The following is a 25048-nucleotide window of genomic DNA, read 5'->3' as shown; positions in this document are numbered from 1 at the left end:
TATTTTATATCAAGGTGAAAAATATTTGCTAAGAGCCTCCATGCATTTTCTAATAATATAAAACTCTCTAATCTGTCAGACACTGTTCTATGGATGTCATATAAATTAACTCATTCAATCCCTTCACGGATCATCACATTTTACTAATAAGGAATCTGAATCCTACAGTGGTTAAGTAGCTTGCCCAAGGTCACAAATAGAAAATGGCAGAGCCAAAACTCAAATCCCAGTCAATATGGAACCTGGGTGCATGCTCTTAACCACCTACTGGCCTCTTCCTTTCTTTTCTAAGGTGTTTCTTAAGTATCTCCTTTTCTGCCTGCGCCACATTTCACTCCTGCAATATACAGTAGTTCAAGGCCCATACACCCAATTTATTCCTGAAATTTGCAGCAAAATCTCTATGGCAACCTTTCTCCAAATATACTTTATAAGTAGGGTGAGGGCGGATAATTTCTTTTATAAATACTTTAATTTTTTATTATTAAGACTAAAGAAAGACCCTGACAGTGATGGTGACTTATTTGAACCTGACAGCTGAAAAACACTCTACTGGGCTGTATGGAGATCAATAGCAAGTGTAAGATATTGCTCTGCTTTCAAATAATTTTCTAATACAACACTTCTCAAATTAAGCCAGGATATATTTACTACAGGTCTCCTGAATTTCCACCCAACATCCCACGAGTGGGAAGAGGCATGCAAGTGGAAATATAGTAGTATCTCACTGATGATTAGGATATTGATCATCTTTTCAAGAGTTTATTTGCCATTTATTTATATTATCTTAACAGTCTTTTGAAAGGCATGCTTTAATTTCTGATGAGGTTCAATCTATCAATGATTTCTTTTATGGTTCACATTTTGTGTTTTATCTAAAAATTCTTTGCTTAACCCAAAGTCAAAATGATTTTTTCTCCTCCCACACTTCCTTATAATTTTAGCTCTTATGTTTAAGTCTATGACCCATTTCAAGGTAATTTTGCATATGGTGTAATATAAGGATGGAGGTCCATTATTATGCTTATGGATGTCCAATTGTTCCAGCACCATTTGTTGAAAAGACTAAGACCAATGGAATTTAATAAAAGAGTACAAAAAGTTCACTGAAATAGTTTCAGATTTCACACTGCAACTAACCTTTAATAAAGTATAATTACCTGAAAAGGCAATTAAAATACTCCTCCCTTTCAAATATTTATCTGCATGAGGCTGAATTTTCTTCTGGTATTTCAACCAAAATAAAATATCATAGCAGATTTAATGCAGAAGCAGATATGAGAATCCAGCTGCCTTTTATTAACCCAAACTTGAAAGAGATTTGCAAAAATAATATAAGTCCTGTCTTCACTTAATGTTTTTCATTTTGGAAAAGTTATTTTTCATAAAACAAAATTATTTTTAAATGAATAAATTAACATTTGATTTTTTTCAGGTTTTAATATCTAATACAGTAAATATCAATAGAAATAACCATACAAACAAAAGTTCTTTGGGGTCCTTGGAAAATTTTAAAAGTGTAAAGGAGGGGAGTGGATGTAGCTCAAGTGGTTGAGTGCCTACTTCCCATGTATGAGGTCCTGGGCTCAATCCCCAGTACCTCTTAAAAAACAAACAAACAAACTAAAACAACTCTCACTGGGGAGTGGGTGTAGCTCAGTGGTTGAGTGCCTGCTTCCCATGTATGAGAGGTCCTGGATCCATTCCCCAGCATCTCCTAAAAAAATTTTTTTTTCATGTAAAAGAGACCAGAAACCAGAATCATTGCTTGAAACCAAATTGCCATTGTCTATCCCTTTGATTAACCGAAATTATCCTTCTTCTAGCTATATAATACATCTAAATGTAAATCTGATCAGATCCAACTTGTGTTGAAATCCTCTCAATGGCTTACTGCTCTTCTTAGCATAAAGACTAAACCCCTTTCTTTTTTTTTTTTTTTTTTTGGTTTTGGATTTCTCTATAAACTCCTTTCAATGGCCCACAAATCCTGAGACATTAAAGCCTCCCCAGTCTTCCCTGGCTCCATTCTCCTCTTTATACACATTCTCAGTAATGAACCAAGCCCCGTTTGGCCTCAGGGCCTTTGCCATGGCTGTTTCTTAGGCCTGAAATATTCCCTCCTTCCTTCCTTTGGCCTATTTAATTCTACTCATCCTTCAGATCTTAACTCAAATATTGATTACCTGACTCTGTAACTACCCTCAGACTGCATCAGGTCCCTTTTTTATGTATTCTTATAGCTCCCTGCACATTTCCTTCATAGCACTTATCAGTTTAGGAGATTATCCTTTGGGGATTATTTGATTTAATACCTCTCCCATTTCATAGTAAAGTATAAATGTAATAATCTATATCATTATTAAATAAAAATTTGCCTATATTTATATAAGTGTATTTTTCCAAGATTCATAGTTCTCATTAGAGCCTTATAAGAGTCTATGACCCCCCAAAAAGTTAAAGATCACTAGGCTAGACTATGTGTTCCTCCAGGGCAGAAATCTTCTATCAGTATGATATATAATAAAAAATAAGATCTCATTTTGAAATAAATTGACACTCTCTGGATATCAATACTCTTAACAATAACAGCAATGCCATTAATGATGATGATAAAAACAACAAAAATTTATCACATGCTTTTACTATAGTCTCCATTTACAATGAGGAAAATGAGGATTAGAGAGGTGACACAAGCTCCTCAAGATCATACCACTAGTTGACAAAGTCAGTACGCAAGCGTTGATTTCACTGACTCCAAAGCCTACATGCTTTACTATGTTTGTCTCTAACAGTATAGAAGAGTCCAATATTAAACTTTGCAAGAGATCAATGGAAATCTCTAGCATTACCATTGCTAAAATAATATCATTAAAGACTATTGCTAGCACATTTCAGGAATATGGAATTCCCCTCTTTTAACTTAGTAGTTAAGTATTCTGATGCTTGTTTACAGCTTGTCTTTGAAATTCTTCCAAATAGAATATGAACTACATACATTAAAAAAAACACAAATACACATAAAACTATTCTGTATTAGTATGAAATGCTAACCACAAATCCCAAATATCTGAGGTGAAAAGATAATACATCTACAAAGACTATCCCATAAGCAACGGGCACCAAGATCTTTCTCACATTTTCCTCTACAAATTTCCCATGTCTAGTTTTCTCTCCCCTCCTGGTACTGACCTAATGACCTCTAAGAAAGGGTAAAGAGAACTACAATCTATCAGTACATGCAAGATCTGCTGGACTGCCTTAAATTGAATATTGTACACAAAGGACTTAAAAAAGACTTTTCCACCTTGAAACTACCCATTAACCAAGATATAAATAAACACAGTTCTTACAAAATAATATATAATGGTACAGTAACAAGAAAATACTCTGAATATAAAACCATATTTTTAGTAGTCAAAAGAAACATAAGGTAGTGGATGTGACTCCAGCAGTTCCCAAATAGGAAGTCCCAGGTTTAGTCCCCCGTGCCTCCTAAAAACAAAACATAAAACTAACAACAAATAAACAAAAGAAAAAAACAATCTAGGGGAGCCAATGTGGCTCAGTGGTTGAGCACTGGCTTCCCACATAGGAAACAATCCCCAGCCCCAGTATCCAAAACAAACAAACAAAAAAGATGTTCAGGCAACTGATTATAATTACTTGCTTAATTACATTCATTGGTTTTATGTAGGTCCAGAGCAAACATGACATGTTATATGCTATTTATTGGGATTATTTTAAAATTCACTATTATACGTCTATTAGATCTGAAAATCAAGTCAAGTTGTGCTATGTTAATTTTTAAACCAATCATGATTTTAAGAATGTCTTATGAATGGATCAGTCTGGATCTACATTAGAAATTAATCATTAAAAGAAAAATAAATTTTAAAAATTAATTAATCATTAAGTGAGTACAGACTGGTGTGAACCAGAGGTAATATGAAGGAGGAAAAGTGAACATAAGTAAAGTATGAGAAAGAAGGAGAGACACACTATGAATTAGACACACTAATGCCCACAAATAACCCAGAGAGAGAGAGAGAGTACCTGGAAAGCTGTGAGTGCGCCAGTCCCTGGGTTATACAGGCATCGCAGCGAAGGCATGCTGTCCGCCAGGCTGGAGCAGCCCAGCCACAGAGACCTGGGCATAGAGCACTGCAGAGAGAGGACAACTATGAGATGGGACAGTATGAGACAGGATGGCACAGATTACAGGAACTTTCAAGGCTTGGTTGAAATGCATTAGTCCAGTTGAAGCTGGCCTTCATGATAGAAACATCTTCAAGAAACTTACTACTTACTGGTTCTGACCCCGGAGAAAAACTCAAAAGGGGCACTAGTGGTCAAAAAGTAAGAAAATAAAAGGTATTACAGATTTTTAAAAACAAACATTTAATAAAAATTTTTTGGCCCTACTCTGTATATGTGTCCAAATGAAATCTAGTTCTTAATCCAATTAATCAATTATTTTCCCTTATGTATCTTATCTCTCCCACATATTCACTGCAAAGTGAAATGTTGTTCAGAATAACCAGAAAGGGGAATAGTTCATGGCAGCGTTTCAATATTTGGAATGGTACGTTAAAAAATAAAATATCAAAGGAAAGTTAGGTTATTTTAGAAGGTATGGAGAAGGAAAAGAAAGTATTGTGCCCCTATGGCTTCGACAGCAACCACCTCTGCTCAGTTTGCGCATGTTTTCTTTATCTTGTTAGTCTGCTATTCATTAACTTCAAAATGCACAGGCACCATAGCAGCTGCCTCTTCATCTTTCCAGACGGATTAAAAGGGATGGGGTAAGGGCAAGAAACAACTCAAACAGAAGAGTAAATAAAATAAGGGAGGGAGGAAGAAAGAGGGAGAAAGAGGAAAACAACTACGGAAAGCTGCTCATATTAAAACCTCCTAATCAAAAAAGCATATGTGGGTACAAAAATACATATATTAAAATGTATTTGGTAGCCAAAAAGGTAGAAATTATGATTTCTTGTAATATTATACTAAGCTAATGTAGCAGTGTTATTTCTCCTACAACGTTATAAAATACTATGCCTTTTAGAACATTTTTATTTCGCACTTTTCTAAAAATGCATATGCCACACTGAACTTTTATCTATCAACTTGAGTGCTATTACAATAATAACTAAAAAACCAAAAACCTGATCATAACACAAATAAAAACAGGTAAACATTTTAAAATACAGCAGCCAATAGCATATACTAAACTTTATACGTTTTGAAATATTCAATATCATTACGGGCTTTTTTTCTTCTTAAAATATTCTAGTTGTAAGACAATATTAGAAAGCAAAAATATGGTATTCAATGTTTACACTACATATATTTGATATATGAATAGTTTGCTGCAAAGGACTCCAAAATATGACCTGATCCGGACCCCTCTTTTCAGATGATTATCCTCTTTTTACAATTAGGCAACTGATGCTCAGGAGAAATAAGGTATTTGGCCCATGATGATGAATTTAGATAGGACAGAAACAGGGACGAGAATCCTAGCTTATTGCTTCCTAGTGGCACACTCTTCCCCTGCCTCCATCCATTCCTAGGTCATAAAGTAGAGACATCAGACTTCAAAAAAGGTATCAACGGATAATTTATCAAGCGCAACAGCTAAATTGCTCTGACCTACTATTAAAATCTACTAACTTTGTTCACTGTTTCCAATGTTTCTTCACCTCAAGCTACAATCCGGAAAGCAGCTGTGGCTCAAGCAAATGAGCTCCCACTTACCAGATGGAGGACCCAGATTCAATCCCCAGGATCTCCTGGTTAAAAAAAAAAAAAAAAAAAAAAAGGCGTCCCAGACCTGCAGTTGCAGGGAAGTGCAGGCCCTCGCACACCAAAGCAATGCACCAAAAAGGCCGTGAAGCAACCAGATAGAAAAAAAAAAAGCTACAATCCATTGTCTTCATTTTGTTTTCATGTCACTATCTACTCAGTAATTTCATAATCAACTCACATTCTCCTTCCAAATGGCCCTGCACGCTAGCTATAATGAATATGTTTGAAACCTTGATATTTTGTGCAAATACCAATTTTAGCCCCACACCTTTGAATCCACATCTACCGTTTACCTCATATCTCTTTAGAATAATAATTTCAGTCTCTTTCAATGGTTTTTAGTGGCAGAGATTCTCATGTTAAGAAGCAGGCAGCAGTGGGAAGAAAACAGGGAAGAGCAGGATAAAAAGAAAACTCTTTCCCTTTGAGGATCACTGTTCTATTCATATTATTGCTCTGAATTGGAAGCATCAAGAAGCTTTGCTAAAATAACTTTTGTAAGTGAATGATACTAAAATGTTTAAAGTCTTATGTTTTAGTCATTTATTCAGCAAGTATTTATTGAGCACCTTCCTAGTGCTAGTAACTGTTCTATGAACTAGCGAAAGAACAATGAAAAAAACTGACAAAAATCCCTGTCTTCGTGGAGCTTACATTCTAGTGACATTCTCTCGACCTTAAATTCTTCTATATTAAAAACGCTTAGTGTAAAAGAAATGTGTTGTTAGTGAGTTTCTCTCATTGCTTATGAGAGACTGTACATTATTAAGCAGGTGGTTAAAGTTCTGTGTAGCTGGGTAGAAGAAAGTCTCATACAGTCATTCTGAAGGAGGGATGGGGTTTGAGAAAAATGGAGGAAGTAAAAGAGGTGAGAGTAAATAAAAAGGAAGCATGAAAATACAAAAAAAAAAAAAAAAAGAGGCAAACAAACACGGAGGAAGAGGTGGCTCAGACACTTTTAGCCTTAGCACAGTTGGGTCTAGTTAACAAGGAGACCTTCATTCATGGACTTGGGACTTCTCTATTACATATTTATTCATATTTGAAAATATATGCCTTAGTAAGTTTTAAGGCATTCCTCTTTTAAATCTTTTCCATTTTATCGAAGAGCCTGTGTTATTTTTGCAGCACGTTCTTGATGAATTATTATCTGATTTCCCTTACTGCTACTGATTCTAATGTCCCAATATTCTTTCTTATTATTCATCATTATCCACCATAAAAATTTCTAACAACTAATAATTAACACTAAGAATTATGCCCAATCACTTAAAGTAAAATTCCAAAATAAAATTATAATCAATAATGAGCCACATATATACACGAAAGTCACTAGATATACCAGTGTGCTTTCCAAAAGAGCAGTAACTTGCAAACACCACACAGAGGATGCATTCTTGATTATTACAAGACAATTGGTGTGGGTACGAAAATTGCACTTGGATATAGTCAGATCTGCATATTACCATAAGATTTTATATATTATAGCTCAATTTAAAAACTAATTTTCAAATTGGTTTGTATTGTAACAATCTTACCCATACTGGTAAATGCCACTTAAACATTGATAAAAAAAAATTAATTACAAAATAAATCGAATAGGCTATAACTTTTACTCTACATCTTCCCTTCTATTCTCACATTTAGAAGCATTTTCTAAATGAAGGGGAAAACCGAAGAAAACTTGGGCAATGCAGGACAAGAGTGGAAAGAATTACTATTCTGGTGACTATCCTTAGATATGCTTTATATTTCAGGGTCATCCTGAGTGGCTAATATCTAACAAATAGGTAAGATTTTTTTGTGTCCTTCAACATTGAATAAATAATGCCCTCTAAAATTTACTTCTAAAATATCAAAAAAAAAAAAATAGTTTTCTGCTTAAAGTTTAGGCTGCCTTTGTTATTTCTCCTTGAAAATTACATTAAAACTCCTAGTGTTTTCTTTCTACACTTAAAAAAAAGTTAATTAAAACAAAAGCAAGTTCTAAACTAAGCTGCAATCTAAACTACATTCTCACATTTAAATATCTAACTTCTTGGGAGCGGATGTAGTTCAAATGGCTGAGTGCCTGCTTCTGAATAGAGATCCAGGGTTCAATTTCCCGTATCTCCTAAAAACAAAGCAAACAAATGAAAGAACCAACTTGGAGAGCCAGTGTAGCTCAGTGGTCGAGTGTCAGCTTCCTAAATACGAGGTCCTGGGCTCAATCCCTGGCATATTAAATACATATATATATAAAAAAACCTCTATTAACTGTCAAAGAACCTGTGAATAATCTATTTCTTAGATGCCTCTTATATGCTACATCAAAAGTTACAACAGTTTAGTCAATACATGTGCCTCTACTCTACATAAATCCAACCCTGCATAGCACATATGTTTCTTCAGATCATTTCCCACCCCACAAAGACATATTTTGCCACTAATCTCCCCCAAAAAACTCTCCTTTACAAAATCAAAGTAAGTAGACTATAATAATTTATCACAACTGAAGATTTTTATCCAACTGACTTTATTAGCTTTCAGAAAGCATACAGTTAAAAAAAAAAAAAAAAGGCTGAACATGTCTTCTACTACCTGAAGGAATCAGAAAAAAAAGACTGAAATGTTGTAACAAAGGGCTTCCTGCACGTCAAGGAGAATATATAGTATATAATGCCCATCAGGTTCAAGAACACAAATTCATTTACACAGAGAACACCAACTCCTCCCCCCACTTGGCTGCCTGTAGTAATGGCACAGATCATCTTCACTCTGATAGAGGGCCCTGCAGGCAAAGGGCTGGCCTCAGCATTTACTATATAAAAGCTGAATGACAAAATCTCCTAAACTCAGGTCCCTGTTGGTCAACTTCTAGGAGTAATAGAAGCTATAATAATCAACAATAAAAAGATTGCTGCATTGAGAGTTTCTGTATCCTTAAGCCATGGAACAGAAGAATTCCCTTTTCACCACTATATCAACTATAAAACTCAGGCCAAGAAAAGTACAGTATTGCATAGGCCATGTAATACATTCAGACTCTACCTACACAAATTCAATGATTGCTCCTTAAGAGACCCCATTTGGTTCACATGCTTCAAAAATGAAATTCCCACCTGTGACACAGGATAATCATATCTGCCTAGCATTACTGCACAAGGTGGTAGTAAAACTAACATAAAATTCAAATTTGCCAACTATCCAAAAAAGTAAAGTGGCTTCATTACCAACTTCAGGCTTCCATGAATAACACTTGCATTTCAAAATGTTCTTGAAGGTCAGTATGAACTGCAGACCACAGAATCAATAAACTCACCCATCGATCAAATATTTTTTCCTCATTACCAGAGTGGACACAAGTAGAGTGAGTACAAGAACAGAACTAACATTTATTAGGCACAAATTGCTTAACAGACACTGTTCTAGATCCTTTAAATACATTATTTCATTTAATCATTACAACCTTATCAGGAGGTTATTTAGTTTAGAGAAGTTACTGTGACTAAATGGCAATGCCAGATATGGGACACCAATATGTTTGGCTCCAAAATCCATAGACTCATCGCTGCTCTCAAGTAGTTTACACTCTATTTAGGGAGATAAATTAACTAACACAAATGAAAAATACAAGGAAAAATAAATAATACATTAAATTGCATTAGACTATAGCTGCTAAGTTGAGTTAAAATTTCTAATTTTTAGAAAAATTCAGACACAGACTAATTTTATTATAGCACTTATTACTGTAGGCCAATCATATATTTGTCTCCTCTACTAGGCTACATTCCCTTGAGATATGATTCATGTCTTATCTTTTTTATCTCTAGAGTCTAGTCATAGTAGATGTTCAATAAATGTGTGCTTAAATGGCAAAAGATCAGAGAGAAATACATATTAAAGAGAAGGAAAGCAAGCATTTAATCCCATGGAATAGTAGTAAAACTGATAAAATAATACTCTTGGTTACTTTATTGAGACTGATGTAACTACACTGGAGAGTACGTGTTGGGTGCACAAATGAATAAAACTGGATAGATAACTAATATTGGTATAAGGTATTAACAGCTTACAAAAGCTCTTTCACAATTTCTTAACTTATCTACATGTTACACAGAAAATTAGCAAGCATACAGAAAAATCAACCATGGATCAACCGTGAAAACATTATTCTAAATGAACAATGTCAGACATTAAAGGACACATATTATATAGTTCCATTTACACACAATATCTAGAATAGGAAAATTCATGGAGACAAGGTATATAGGAGGCTATCAGAGACTAGGTAGAAAGGGCAATAAGAGGTTACTGATTAGTGGGTACAGAGTTTCTGTTTAGTGTGATGAAAAGTTTTGGATATGGATAATGGTAATAGTGACCACAAATTGTGAATATAACTATTGTCACTTATAAATGGTTAAAATGGCAAATTTTAAGTTATATGTTAAAATATTTTACCACAGTAAATTTTTTACCAAAATATAGGAACATATAATTTTAAATTTTCAACTCTATCTGCATATATACCAATGAACACTCTGAAAATGAAATTAAGAAAACAATTCCATTTATAATAGCATCAAAAAGAAGAAAATACTTATGAATGAATTCAGCAAAAGAAGTATAAGACTTATACACTGAAAACTACAAAATACTATTCAAAGAAATTAAAGAATATCTAAATAAATGAAAGAAACATCCCATGTCCACAGGCCAGAAGATTTAGTATTGTAAACATACCAATGCTCTCCAAATCGATCTATAGTTTCAACACAATCCCTCTCAAAATCCCTGCAGCCCCACTAAATTGCATGTTTAAGAGTGATTGATGGGAGGTCCGCGGTTCAAACCCCGGGCCTCCTTGACCCGGAGCTGGCCATGCGCAGTGCTGATGCGCGCAAGGAGTGCCGTGCCACGCAAGGGTGTCCCCCGCGTGGGGGAGCCCCACGCGCAAGGAGTGCGCCCGTGAGGAGAGCCGCCCAGCGCGAAAAGAAAGAGCAGCCTGCCCAGGAATGGCGCCGCCCACACTTCCCGTGCCACTGACGACAACAGAAGCGGACAAAGAAACAAGACGCAGCAAATAGACACCAAGAACAGACAACCAGGGGAGGGGGGGGAATTAAATAAATAAATAAATCTTTAAAAAAAAAAGAGTGATTGAGATGGTAAAATTCATGTGGTATATATGTTACCACAATTTTTAAAGAAGAGAAAGAGAGACTAAAGAGACAAGGACAATTAAATGCAATACAAGACCCTGGATTGGATCTAACAATGGAGGAGAAAATGCCCAAAAGGACACTATTGAGACAACTGAAAAATTTGGAATACAGACTCTATGTTTCATGTCAATATTAAATTTCTTGAACTCGAAAACTGTACTTAATGTGGTTACCAAAGTGAATATCCTGGTTCTCAGGAAATATACATTAAGTATTAAATGATAAAGAAGGATGATACATACAACATGCTCTCAAATATTTAGAAGACAGATACAGAGAAAGAGGGGCATAAAAAGAAAGAATAATATAACAAATGTGGCAAAATGTCAAAGTGGTAAATTTAGGTATCTTGGCAAGGGGGGATATTGGAGTAGTACATATTTTTTTATTATGTTTGCAACTTTGGTATAAGTTTGAAATTGCTTACAAACTTAATATCCAAAAGCTGGAAAAAAAAAAAAAACCTCAATAAAAAAAAATCCCAGCTGCCTATTTTTGCAGAAATTTACAAGCTGATCCGAAAATTCATGAAAATACAAGGCACCCAGGATAGCCAAAACAATCTTGAAAAACAAGATTAATTTGGAGGACTCACACTTCCCAATTTCAAAGTTTACTACAGAGATGCAATAATCAAGACATTGTGGTACTGGCCCAAGGACAGAAATAAAGATCAATGGAATAGAATTAAGAGTTCAGAAGTAAACACCTATGTTTATAGCTAATTGATTTTCAACAAGAGTGAACTAACAATAAAATGGGGAAAAAATAGGCTTTCCAACAAATGGTGCTGGGATGACTGGATAACCTCATGCAAAAGAATGAAAATTGGGTCTCTCCCTCATACCATATACAAAATTTAATTCAAAATCAATCGTATGCTTAATTGTAAAAGCTAAAACTTAGAAAAAACATGGAGTAAATACTCATAATCTTGGGTTCGGCAGTGGTTTTTAGGATATAATACCAAAAGCAACAGTGAAGGCGGCAAAAAATAGATGAACTGGACTTTATGAAAATTAAAAGCTTCTGTGCTGCCAATGATATTATCAAGACAGTAAAAAGACAACTCCAGAATGGGAGAATATATTCGCAAATCATATATCTGATATGGAACTTGTAACCAGTTGGATTCTTACAACTGAGTAATAAAAAGACAACTTAATTAATAAACGGGCAAAGGATCTAAATACACATTTCTCTAAAGAAGATATACAAATACACAAATGATGCTCAACATCATTAACTATCTGGAAAACAATGAATTTAACAAAATCCAGCACTTTCTTGATTAAAAAAATTTTTTCAGAAAACTAAGAATAGAAGGGAACTTCAACATGATAAACAGCACATATGAAAAGCATACAGCTAATATCATACTCAATGGTGAAATACTGAAGACTTTACCTCTTAAGATCAGGAACAAGACAAGGATGCCCACTGTCACCACTGTTATTCAACATTGCACTGGAAGTCCGAGCCAGAGAAATTAGTCAAGAAAACAAATAAAAGGTATCCATTTTGGAAGGAGGAAGTCAAGTTTTCCCAATCTGCAAATGACATAATTCTATATGCAGGAAATCCTGAATTCAGCAACATGCCAGGGTACAAGATCAATAGCCAAAAATCAATGGTGTTTCTATATACTAGATCTGAAAAGGAAATCAAGGGAAAAATTCCATTTAAAATAGCAAACAAAATAATCAAATATTTAGAAATAAATCTAACCAAGGATGTAAAGGACTTATAAAGTCCTTGCTAAAAGACATCAAAGAAGATCTAAATAAAAGGAAGGATCCTTGTTCAAGAATTACAAGGCTAACTATTAATAAATTGTCAATTCTACCCAAAGCAATTTACAGCATCAATGCAATCACCCCCCAAAATTTTACCAGTCTTCTTTGCAAAAATGCAAAAGCCAATCCTCAAATTCATATGGAAGGGTGAGGGGCCCTGAAAAGGTAAAAACAATTTGAAAAAGAAAAACTAAGCTGGAGGACTCTCGTTTCCTGATCATAAAATGTATTACAAACCCACAGTAATCAAAACAGCATGGTACTGACAAAAGGACAGACAACGGAATCAAACTGAGAGTTCGGAAATCAACCCTCATGTTTACGGCTAACTGATTTTTTTAAAAGATTTATTTTACTTTTATTATTTATTTCTCTCCATCCCCCCGTTTGCACTTGCTATATCTGTTCATCTTCCTTGTTTCTTTAGGAGGCACCAGGATCGGAACTTGGGACCTCCAATGTGGGGGGGAGGTGCCTAATCAGCTTAGCAACCTCTGTTCCCTGCTCTATTGGGTCTCTCGTTATGTTTTTCTTCTTGTGTCTCTTGTTGTATCATCTTATTGCATTAGCTTGCCTTGCCTGCCTGTCACTTTATCTTGCTGTCTTGCTTGTCTTCTTTAGGAGGCACCAAGAACCTCCACTCCCTGCTTTGTTATGTCTCTCATTATGTTATTCTTTCTTGTGTCTCTTGTTGCATCATCTTGTTGCGTCACACTGCTGTGCCTGCCTGTCATGCCAGCTCTCGGTCTTCTTTAGGAGGCACTGGAAACAAACCAGGGACCTCCCATGTGGTAGCCATGAGCTCAATCACTTGAGCCACATCTGCTTCCCTGGCCAACTGATTTTTGACAAAGATGCCAAGTCCACTCACTTGGGAAATACTAGTTTCTTCAACAAATGGTGCTTAAAAAACTGATGTCCATAGGCAAAAGAATGAAGTTGGTCTCTACCTCGCACCATAAACAAAAATGAACTCACAACAGATCAAAGATGTAAATATCAGAACTAGACGTATAAAAGTCCTAGAAGAGGGTAGTGGATATGGCTCAAGTGGTTGAGTGCCTGCTTCCCACATGGGAGGTCCCAGGTTTGGTTCCCAGTGCCTCATATAAACAAACAAAAGAACAAGCAAGCAAACAAATGAAAAAACCAACACAGGGGAGCTGATATGGCTTAGTGGTTGAACGCCAGCTTCCCATATATATTAATATGAGGTACCGGGTTCAATCCCCAGCGCTAGTACCTCATAAAAACAAACAAACAAACAAAAAATTCCTAGAAGAAAACACAGGGAGTATCTTCAGGATAGGCAATGGTTTCTTGACTTCATGCACAAAGAATAAGCACCAAAAGACAAAATAGATAAACGGGATCTCATAAAAAAAAATTTTTTTTAAAGATTTATTTATTTATATTTATTTCTCTCTCCTCTCCCCCTCCTCCCATTGTCTGCTGTCTGCCTCCATTCCCTGCGTGTTCTTCTGTGACCACTTCTATCCTTACCAGCGGCACCGGGAATCTGTTTCTTTTTGTTGCATCATCTTGTTGTGTCAGCTCTCCGTGTGTGCAGCGCCATTCTTGGGCAGGCTGCACTCTCTTTCACGCTGGGCAGCTCTCCTTACGGGGCACACTCCTTGCGCGTGGGGCTCCCCTACGCAGGGGGGCACCCCTATGCAGCAGGGCACTCCTTGTGCCCATCAGCACTGTGCATGGGCCAGCTCCACATAGGTCAAGGAGGCCCCGGGGTTTGAACCACGGACCTTCCATGTGGTAGGCAGACGCCCTATCCATTGGGCCAAGTCCACTTCCCTCAACTTTATAAATATGTTGGCGACCAGGCTCTTGTGCAGACTTATCCTCAAACCAAATGTAGGATGTTGAGGAGTTCACTTAATTTCTATGAGTCTCAGCTTCATCACTGATAAAATGGAACAGATTAAAAGATTTCTAACAGCACCTTGCTGCAATAAACTTCCATATAACTGTGATTTAAGACTAATTCTGTGATTTAAATCTATAACATGTCTAATGAGAATTTTTCTGTAATAATTAATTTCACCACAAATTTTGGACCATAGGGATAGAAATTCCTTTAAACAAGAAGCGGGGTGTGTGTGAAAATGGCTCCTGATGCTTATTTAGAATGGTTTAAATTCAAACATGGCTGCCTTCTAAAACAAATTTCATTCATTATTATTTATTAAGTATTCAATTAGTCAAACATAACACTCATAAACTAGAATTTTGAACAAACAAATGCTTTAAAATTCTAATAGCTATGCATGAAGAATAAATTATTCTTACTTGAATTTCTACTGCTGTGTAGAATGGAGTTACTAAGTACGTAATTACATGAGAGTCACCCAACTTCCAAAGGAGCCATTCCAGTGAATTGTGTAAATAATATGCCTTAAAAAAACATAACCTCCTCACATATGAATTTAGATTTACCAGATATGGAGTAGCTGTATACCTGTGAGACTAGAATACAGTCTTTAAAAGGCCTTCCTAATTATGAGTTTACCAGAGAGACTAGAATGACCCAAAGCAAATTAATATATACTTTTTTTCATAACTTTCTACAAAAACATTTTCACTATTCTACTTCAATACAGAAAACAAAAGATCTTCTAAGTCAGTGGCTTGAGATAAGAACCCCAGAGTATAAAACAACCAAATTTTTCTAATATCAACTGTTTTAATTTTCTTTCATTTATATCAACATAAAAAGTTCTAGATATATTTGGTACACAGCCAATGTTACTTTAAGACTTGAATTTGAAAGAATAAAAAAAATTTTTTTCTTTAAAAAAAAAATCACATTAAACTATTCAACATTAGCAAGTAACAGGGCATCATAATAAGGTCTAGATGCCACACATTTTCCATGCCTCAAAAAATCATTTTTAATATGTATCTACAGAAAAAAACTAATAAATATATTTACGCATATAGCCAGGTGGTATCTATATTCTTCCTGATACAGAACAAAAAGTAAGGATATTCACTGACATTTTTCCTTGCCAAATTATTTAAAAATCACTTTACGCTAAGTCAAGAGTATTACTGTATTTTCAAAGTGCTCTTTTATTCATTAAAACCGTGATTACCTCAGATTAGGTTTTGCAAACAAACTCAATCTCCTATACCTGTACTTAAACACCTTTTAAATCATGCCATTAAAAATTATTCAGTTATACTGGATTATCACTGTATTCAATTCAAGTCAAATCCCACTGCAATAAGCTCCAAAGGACGATCCAAATTCTTTTATTGTCCTGGAATTTATTGCATTAAATATTATTTGAAATAACTAGGCCACCAGCTGAGGCCTGGGAATCATGGGGTTATACAACAATTTTTGATGATGTGGGACTGGCCTATACACAAATTTCAAATGACCACAGTGCTCACTGGGAGAATTAGACTTTATGTATTTCTGAGGAGAGAGGGGGAGAAAGGAAGGAAAAGGGAATAAAGTAGAAAAGAAGCAAGAAAGGAAGGAATGAAACAAAATCAATGGGGGAGGAGAGAAGGGAGGAAAAAAGGTAAAGAAAAAGAGAAAACCTTTTAACTAGAGGAGAAAACAGAAGTTGAAGCAGTTTTCCATTCTGATCAAAGACTGCAACACTCTACTCCAGATGGATATGCCTATTCGTTCATAGCAGCTGCTATAATATAACTTAACAGAGGCTGGTATCTTGTTAAAATTCACATATTAAGGTTAGGCAATCTGCCATATGAGGTATCAGAGTGCTTTTCCCTCACTTTCTAGGCAAAGGAGCAAAAGAAGCCATGGAGTAAAATCTTTTGATGAGGGAGACAAAGACAAACCCTTACACCTAGACTTCTGGATCACCCTCCACTCTACAGATAAGTTTGCTATTAACAGTGAGTTTAAACAGGGGCTACCTAAAGCTTTCATCTAAGGAGAGGGAAACTCCATTCATGAAAGGATCCCCTGATATCAAATGGTAGTTCAATGAATGCAAACCAAGAATCCCAACTCTCTTGGGTACTCCTTAATTTAACTTTTGTGTAGGAGTAGAGAAAAGAAAATCATTTGCTCATTAGAAAGAGAATAAATGCTTACATAAATAAATGGAACCATATTACATCTGACTTCCTAGGCACCACAGTCTAGCAGAGAGAAGAAACTCATTTGCGGCAGTGTGTTTACTTCATTATTTGCAAATCGCTGGCTGATTGGTAACTAGAATATGTAAATAACCATTTCAAGACACCAAGTGTCATGTTTCCTGGTAAGTACCGAAAAAGAAGAGTATCTACCCCTCCTCCAGTTTATGGAATTTAGCAAGAGATATGGTTTATTGGCTATTTGATGGTTTGATTTTGAGGGCACTTTGTGATGGTATGGATATTATTTAGGTTAGTTAAAAAATTCTTCTTCCTCTCAGAACATCAGTATTAAGATTACATATTACGGGAAGCGGACTTGGCGCAATGGATAGGGCGTCCGCCTACCACATGGGAGGCCCATGCACAGTGCTGATGTGCGCAAGGAGTGTCGTGCCACGCCGGGGTGTCCCCCGTGTAGGGGAGCCTCACGCGCAAGGAGTGTGCCCCGTAAGGAGAGCCGCCCAGCGCGGAAGAAAGTGCAGCCTGCCCAAGAATGGCACCGCCCACATGGAGAGCTGATACAAGATGACACAACAAAAAGAAACACAGATTTCCGGTGTCACTGATAAGGATAAAAGCAGTCACAGAAGAACACACAGTGAATGGACATGGAGAGCAGACAACTGGGAGGAGAGAGGGAGAGAAATACATTTAAAAAATAAAAAAGATTACATATTCACAAGAAGGATCTAAAATGAATATTTTCTGAGGCAGATGAAATACGACAAGAAATTGTGAAATAGGGAGTGATGAATATACCTAATCATTTTAGGAAATTCCAGGAAACTAAAGTGCCTGATCTTCCGATCCAATTTATCACAAGCAAATATAGTCTCAAATGTACAACCTAACGATATTGCCTACTTTTGGAAACTGATCTAAAAGTCAGTGCATCAGATTTTAACATTAAACATTTTTACAAATTTACAAACTAGCTTTAAAATTTCTGTTCCAAGATAAGTTAGGAGAAAGGGAGATTCAAATCCATCTATTGCTATATCCTAATGATGCTACAATATCTAGGGATATTGGGATACAGGCACTAACAGTTAACTTTTATTTTACAAAACTTTCTCTTCACAAAAGGTTAATTAACTTGTAAATGGAATCTTTGAACTGTTTGCTATATACCTGAATCATTTAATAACCTAAGTTGTCTGACTTAAACAACATAAGTCATACATGATCTAATAATATTAGATAAAGAACAGAGAGGGATGAAATTTTTACAAATCCTGCAAAAGAAAAAAAATCACTCTACTTCTCTCTTCTCCTCCTCTATCTTTTTCTGCTTTTTAAAAAGAACTGTGTTTTTTTTTTCCCTTTCCCTATAATGAAAGGACAGAATTTGAATAGCCAGGCAAAATTGGACAATGCTTAAAGTGAAGAGGTGGGAAGCAGATGTTGCTCAAGGGACTGAGCTCCCATCTACCATATGGGAATTCCTGGGTCCTCCTGGGGAAGGCAAGCTGCGTGGAGAGCTGGCCCAACAAGATGGCACAACAAAATACTCAGAGGAAAAGACAAATGAAAAAGTGGATGTGGCTCAACTGATAGAGCTTCTGCCTACCATACAGGAGGGTCCAGGGCCTCCTGGCCCGTGTGATGAGCTGGTCCACATGCAGTGCTGCCACACACAAGGAATGCTGTGCCAGGCAGGGGTGCTCCTGCATAGGGGTGCCCCACACGCAAGGAGTGTGCCCCGTATGGAGAACTACCCCACATACAAAAAGCGCAGCCTGCCCAGGAGTGGCACTGCATACATGAAGAGCTGACACAGCAAGATGACGGAACAAAAAAGAGACACAGATTCCCAGTGCCCCTGACAAGAATGCAAGCAGACTCAGAACAACACACAGCAAATGGACAGAGAGAGCAGACAACGGGGGAGGGCAGAAAGGAAGGGGAGAGAAATTAAAACAAAGACAAGACAATGAGAGACACAACAAACCAGGGAGCTGAGGTTACTCAGGAGATTGAGCGCCTCTCTCCCACATCAAAGGGTCCTGGGATCGGTTCCCAGTGCCTCCTAAGGAGAAGACGAGAAGAGAAGACAAGCAGACACCGAAAAACACACAGCAAATGGACACAGCGAGCACAAGAGGCAAGGGGGGGAAACAAAAATAAAAATAAAAGTTTAAAAATATAAAAAATAAAGTGAAGAGGCTACTTATGGAAATCAACCTATGTTTAATCAAATTAACATTAATATTTGGATTATGACAAAAATATTCTTCAATAGATTACTTTAAAACACTATTCTTAATGGTTAGTCAATATTATCACTCACAACTCACTTATGTTCACACCACAGCTTTCAACTATAACATAAGTATATTAAATATAAAAACTTCTATTGAAGAGTAAACAGGTAATGGCATTAATGCAGACCACTTATGCTCCAGTAGTGTTCAACTATTTGCAATTAAATGAGGATGAAAATAAGTGAATTTCGACACCCATAGTTTGTAGATAAAATCTTCAGCTTTTTTGCAACTACACCACTCAAGATTTTAATAATTTAAAATTGCAATTAAGTCCCTGTCCTTTAAAGTTATAATATTCAACATTGGAGAAGACAAAGTATGTAATTTACTAGAAATTTCAACCAAAATATTTTTCAGTTAGATTTTCACAAACCCAAACTTTACTTTACCAGAATGCAATAATAAAAATAGCATTTTGGACAGTAAAAAAAAAAAATCTTCAGCTTTTTGGATACTTACAGCATGTATCAGTCTTAGAGAGAATTCCATATTCCTCTACCTCATTTGTAATAAAAACTGCCTTTAAACCCCTTTAATACATCATTACTGGGTTACTTCTTTTACACAGTTCCTACCAAGCAGCAGATCAATACTCTAATACACAGATACCAATTCCATTAACACAAAAAAACTGTGCAAGCAGCCAGATGCTGAACAAAGAGCATGGCTTTCAGCAGGTTTATTCCTAACATGTCTCCACTCCACTGGGATGAAACATTTTGCTAGGCTAGGCAAGTTGAAGTTGGGAAAGAAATAATGACATTTAAAATAACAAGAAGCTCTGATTAGAGATAAAGTTTGAAAGATATAGCTAAAATAAATTTCTTCACACCTACAAGAAGATTATCATTTATCATCAAATCCATCTGTTCACATGCAATCATAATGCTACACTTGATGCTTTACAGATTGCCATGACATCAGATTTTTATGTTGCAATTCAATACTTAAGGCTAAAATGATACAGAAAGGAAGGATGGAAAAGAATAAAAATAAAGCATTGGGTGAGAAACAGAAAAGAAAGAAGAGGAAAGAAAGAGGGGATAAGGAAAACACTTTTTTTTTTTTAATTATCAGCAACAAAATTTTATTAACTTCAATTTCTTTCTAAATTTTCTATCCAAAAATTTCTTTATTCACAAGCTTTTCATATAGTTAATACACTTATCTTTCCCCTTCATACCATCATCATGATCTGAGTCAATAAAATTGAGCTGAAATATAATTAGAAAGGACAGAGCTCTGTTTATACACAGTGGTACTACCAACTTGTGGTACCACAGGGATTTAACTTTTATCTAAAACTAATTCTGCCTCTTTTCTTACAGTATTTACTTTCAATGAACTAAAGCTGAAATACATCCTTTCTAGATCAGCTTTAATCATTTTCACAACTATGGTTGCTATGACAACAGGATGCAGCTTATCTGGTGCTGTTTTCATTTTCTCTGAGTTGCCATAGCAACACAATCACTCTTTTCCAATATGTAACAACTTTATTTTAGGATTGTATTCTTAGGACACTATATTTCCCCAGGAAGAAAGCAAATAATAGCAATTGTATTAAAGCTTATTTAAATAATCATATAATACCCAATTTAAAAAATTTTGGTGGATTTTGACTTGGACTTTCATGATACAAATGACAACACAAACTGTTATTGTTTACTGAAATCTGAAGACCACTCTACCATTACTAGTGACTGGTTTTGTACAAACTCCCCAAACAAAAGACAGCAGTACAATCATGATCATGAGCTGGGAAAAGTGTCCACGAATGCCTATCCCAAGTAGAACAATCAAGAAAGAATATAAGATGGAGGATTACAGAGACACAGGGCTCACTTCTCTCCCAGAAAAAAAAAGCTGGAGCACAGGCAGAAACGGCACCAGGGGTAGTAGGCTAGACACACCAAGAGAGAGGGGCAAAGAAAAAGAATCCCAATGCGAAAATTCTGAGTAAAAGCTGCAGTTGCAGGCACCCATCCCCCTATCCTCCAAGCAGACAGCTTTGAGTTCTCTGGTCTCTGGCCAGTGGCTGGCTACAGACAGAGGGGGCCACAGAGGCCCACCTCCCTAGAAAAGGGGGAGAGAAAGGGACACAGCCTAAGGCTGATTCAGCTTTTTGCCAAGAAATATGGTCTGTTATGTCCCATGAGCCTTTCCAGGCTGGGTGGTGTAGCACCATTGTTTGCTCTGGGTGCCAGCAGGGAACAACAGATCAAACCCTCACAAGCACCTTCCCTACTGACCTGGACTGGTTGAGGACCCAGAGGGGAGTGGAATTACTTCCCAATCCTATTTAAACTCTTCCAAAGAACTGAAGAGGAGGGAAAATTACCCAACACATTTTTGAGGCCATCACCCTAATATGAAAACCAGATAAAGATACTACTAGAGGGAAGTGGATGTGGCTCAAGCAAGTGAGCACCCACCTACCACATGGGAGGTCCCAGGTTTGGTTCCCAGTGCCTTCAAAAGAAGACAAGCAATACAGTGAGCTGACACAACGGGCTGGCACAGCAAGCTAACACAACAAGATTATGCAATGAAAAGACTTGATGAAACACAATGAGGGAAGAGGACTTGGCCCAGTGGTTAGGGCATCTACCTACCACATGGGAAGTCCGTGGTTCAAACCCTGGGCCTCCTTGACCCTTGTGGAGCTGGCCCATGCGCAGTGCTGATACACACAAGGAGTGCCATGCCACACAGGGGTGTCGCCCACATAGGGGAGCCCCACACGCAAGGAGCACACCCCGTAAGGAGAGCCACCCAGCGCGAAAGAAAGTGCAGCCTGCCCAAGAATGGCACTGCACACATGGAGAGCTGACACAACAAGATGAGGTAACAAAAAGAAACACAAATTCCCAGTGCCGCTGATAAGGACAGAAGCGGTCACAGAAGAATACACAGCAAATGGACACAGAGAGCAGACAACTGGGGCGGGGGGGGGGGAAGGGGAGAGAAATAAATAAATAATAAACCTTTAAAAAAAAAAAAGGAACACAATGAGAGACACAACAAGTGGGGAGCGGGAATGGCACAAGCCATTGGACCCCTCCCTCCCAACATGGGAGGTCCCAGGTTCAGTTGCCGGTGCCTCCTAAAAAGTAGACAAGCACACAAAGAACAGACACAGAGAGCAGAAAGCGAGTGCACAACAATGGGGTAGAGGGGATAAATAAATAAAATTAATCTTAAAAAAAAAGATATTATGTAGAAAAGAAATTTACAGACCAATCTCTCTAATGAACATAGATGCAAAAATTCTCAATACAATACTTGCAGATAGAATCCAACAGCATATTGAAGGAATTATACATCACGATCCAGTGGGAATTATTCCTGGTATGCAAGGGTGGTTCAACACAAGAAAATCAAATCACCACATTAACTAATTGAAGGAAAAAACATCATCATCGATTGATGCAGAAAAGGATATTCAACAAAATTCAGCATCCTTTCTTGATAAAAACCTTCAAAAGAAAGGAATAGAAGGAAAATTCCTTCTATCTATTCCAATATGATAAGGAGCATATATGAAAAATGCACAGACAATATCATACTCAATGGGGAGTAATTCCCACTAAGATCAGGAACAAGACAAGGATGTCCACTGTGATCATTGTTATTCAACATTGTGCTAGAAGTTCTAGCTAGAGACAATTAGACAAGAAAAATAAATAAATAAAAAGCCTCCAAACAGGAAAAGAGGAAGTAAAACTCTCACTATTTGCAGATGACATGATCCCATATTTGGAAAATTTTGAAATGTCTACCACATAAACAAGTTTAGCAAAATGGCAGGATACAAGATCAACATGCAGGCGGCGGACTTGGCCCAGTGGTTAGGGCATCCGACTACCACATGGGAGGTCCAAGGTTCAAACCCTGGGCCTCCTTGACCCGTGTGGAGCTGGCCCATGCCACACAGTGGAGTGCCCTGCCACACAGGGGTGTCCCCCACGTAGGGGAGCCCCACAAACAAAGAATGCGCCCCGTAAGGAGAGCCGCCCAGCGCGAAGGAAAGTGCAGCCTGCCCAGGAATGGCACTGCACACACGGCGAGCTGACACAAAAGATGACACAACAAAAAGAAACACAGATTCCCGTGCCGCTGACAACAATAGAAGCAGACAAGAACAGACAAACGGGGGGGGGGGGGGGGGGATAAATAAATAAATCTTTAAAAAAAAAAAAGATCAACATGCAAAAATCAGTAATGTTTCTATATACTAGTATTGGACAATCTGAAGAGGAAATCAGGGAAAGAATTCCATTTACAATAGCAATGAAAAGATTCAAATACCTAGGAATCAATTTAACCAAAGAAATACAGGACTTATATGCAGAAAACTGCAAAACAATGCTAAAAGAAATCAGTGAAGTCTTCACCAAATGGAAAGACATGCCATATTTATGAATTGGAAGACTAAATATCATGAAGATGTCAATCCTACCCAATCTGATTTAGAGATTCAACACAATACCAATCAAAATTCCAACAGCCTACTTCATTTGGGAACGAAAGTGCACCAGAAGAGCCAAAAACATCCTAAAAAAGAAGAGCAGCGTGGGAGAACTCTCACTGCCAGATCTTGAAACATATTACAAAGCTACAATGGTCAAAACAGCATATTATTGGCATAAAGATAGATATATTGATCAGTGGAACAGAATGAAAAATCCAAAAATTTTGAATCTCACCCCTCTGGCCAACTGGTTTTTGACAAACCTACCAAGTCCACATTACTGGGACAAAATAGTTTCTTCAACAAATGGTGCTGGGAGAACTGGATATCCATAACCAAAAGAAGGAAAGAGGACCCCTACTTCACTCCCTATACAAGAATCAACTCAAGGGAAGCAGACTTGGCCCAGTGGTTAGGGCATCTGTCTACCACATGGGAGGTCTGCAGTTCAAACCCCGGGCCTCCTTGACCCATGTGGAGCTGGCCCATGCGCAGTGCTGATGCGCACAAGGAGTGCCCTGCCACACAGGGGTGTCCCCGCTTAGGGGAGCCCCACACGCAAAGAGTGCGCCCTGTAAGGAGAGCCGCCCAGCGCAAAAGAAAGTGCAGCCTGCCCAAGAATGGTACCGCACACACAGAGAGCTGACACAACAAGATGATGCAACAAATAGAGACACAGATTCCCTTGCCGCTGACAACAACAGAAGCGGACAAAGAAGAACACACAGATAGACACAGAGAACAGACAAGGGGGAGGGGGAGGGAAGGGGAGAGAAATAATAAAATAAATAAATCTTTAAAAAAAAAGAATCAACTCAAAATGGATCAAAGACCTAAACATAAAAGCCAGGATCATAGAACTACTAGTAAAAACACAGGGAAACATCTTCAAGGTCTTGTGGTAGGGAGTGGTTCTTTTGTTCAAACAACAAAAGAAAAATGTGTGTCTATTTAGACAACTGTGACCTCCTCAAAACTGAAAACTTTTGTTACCTCAAAGGACTCTATTAAAAGGGTGAAAAGACAGTGGAGCGGGTATAGCTCAGTGGATGAGCACATGCTTCCCATGTACAAGGTCCCAGGTTCAATTCCTGGTACCTCCTTAAAAAAGGGGAAAACAGGTGAAAGGCAGCTAACTCAATGGGAGGAAATATTCAGAAATCACATATCTGATCAGGGTTTAATATCCATGATATATAAAGAGATGTTACAACTCAACAATAAAAAGACATGATCTGATTAAGAAATGGGCAAAGACTTGAATAGACATTTATCCAAAGAAGAAATACAAATGGCAAAAAAAAAAAAGCCACATGAAAAAATGTTCAACATCACTAGTGATCAGGGAAATGC

At 37.2% G+C, this 25048-nt stretch overlaps 1 protein-coding gene across 4 annotated transcripts in view; it reads right to left on the bottom strand.

The window, feature by feature from the left end:
- The window catches only part of BTRC (beta-transducin repeat containing E3 ubiquitin protein ligase), a 228204-nt gene that overhangs the window by 154394 nt on the left and 48762 nt on the right, over nt 1-25048 (bottom strand). For 2 of the 4 annotated variants that reach the window (XM_058298529.2, XM_058298530.2), the window contains exon 2: nt 4057-4164. The exons of the other annotated variants lie outside the window; for them this stretch is intronic. In XM_058298529.2, the coding sequence (XP_058154512.1) occupies nt 4057-4164 (108 nt within the window). The remainder of the gene's footprint in view (nt 1-4056; nt 4165-25048) is intronic. 4 annotated transcript variants of the gene reach the window in all.

This window comes from Dasypus novemcinctus, chromosome 6 (assembly GCF_030445035.2).
Source record: "Dasypus novemcinctus isolate mDasNov1 chromosome 6, mDasNov1.1.hap2, whole genome shotgun sequence".
Lineage (NCBI taxonomy): Eukaryota > Metazoa > Chordata > Mammalia > Cingulata > Dasypodidae > Dasypus > Dasypus novemcinctus.
This window is presented reverse-complemented; position numbering and strand designations above follow the sequence as displayed.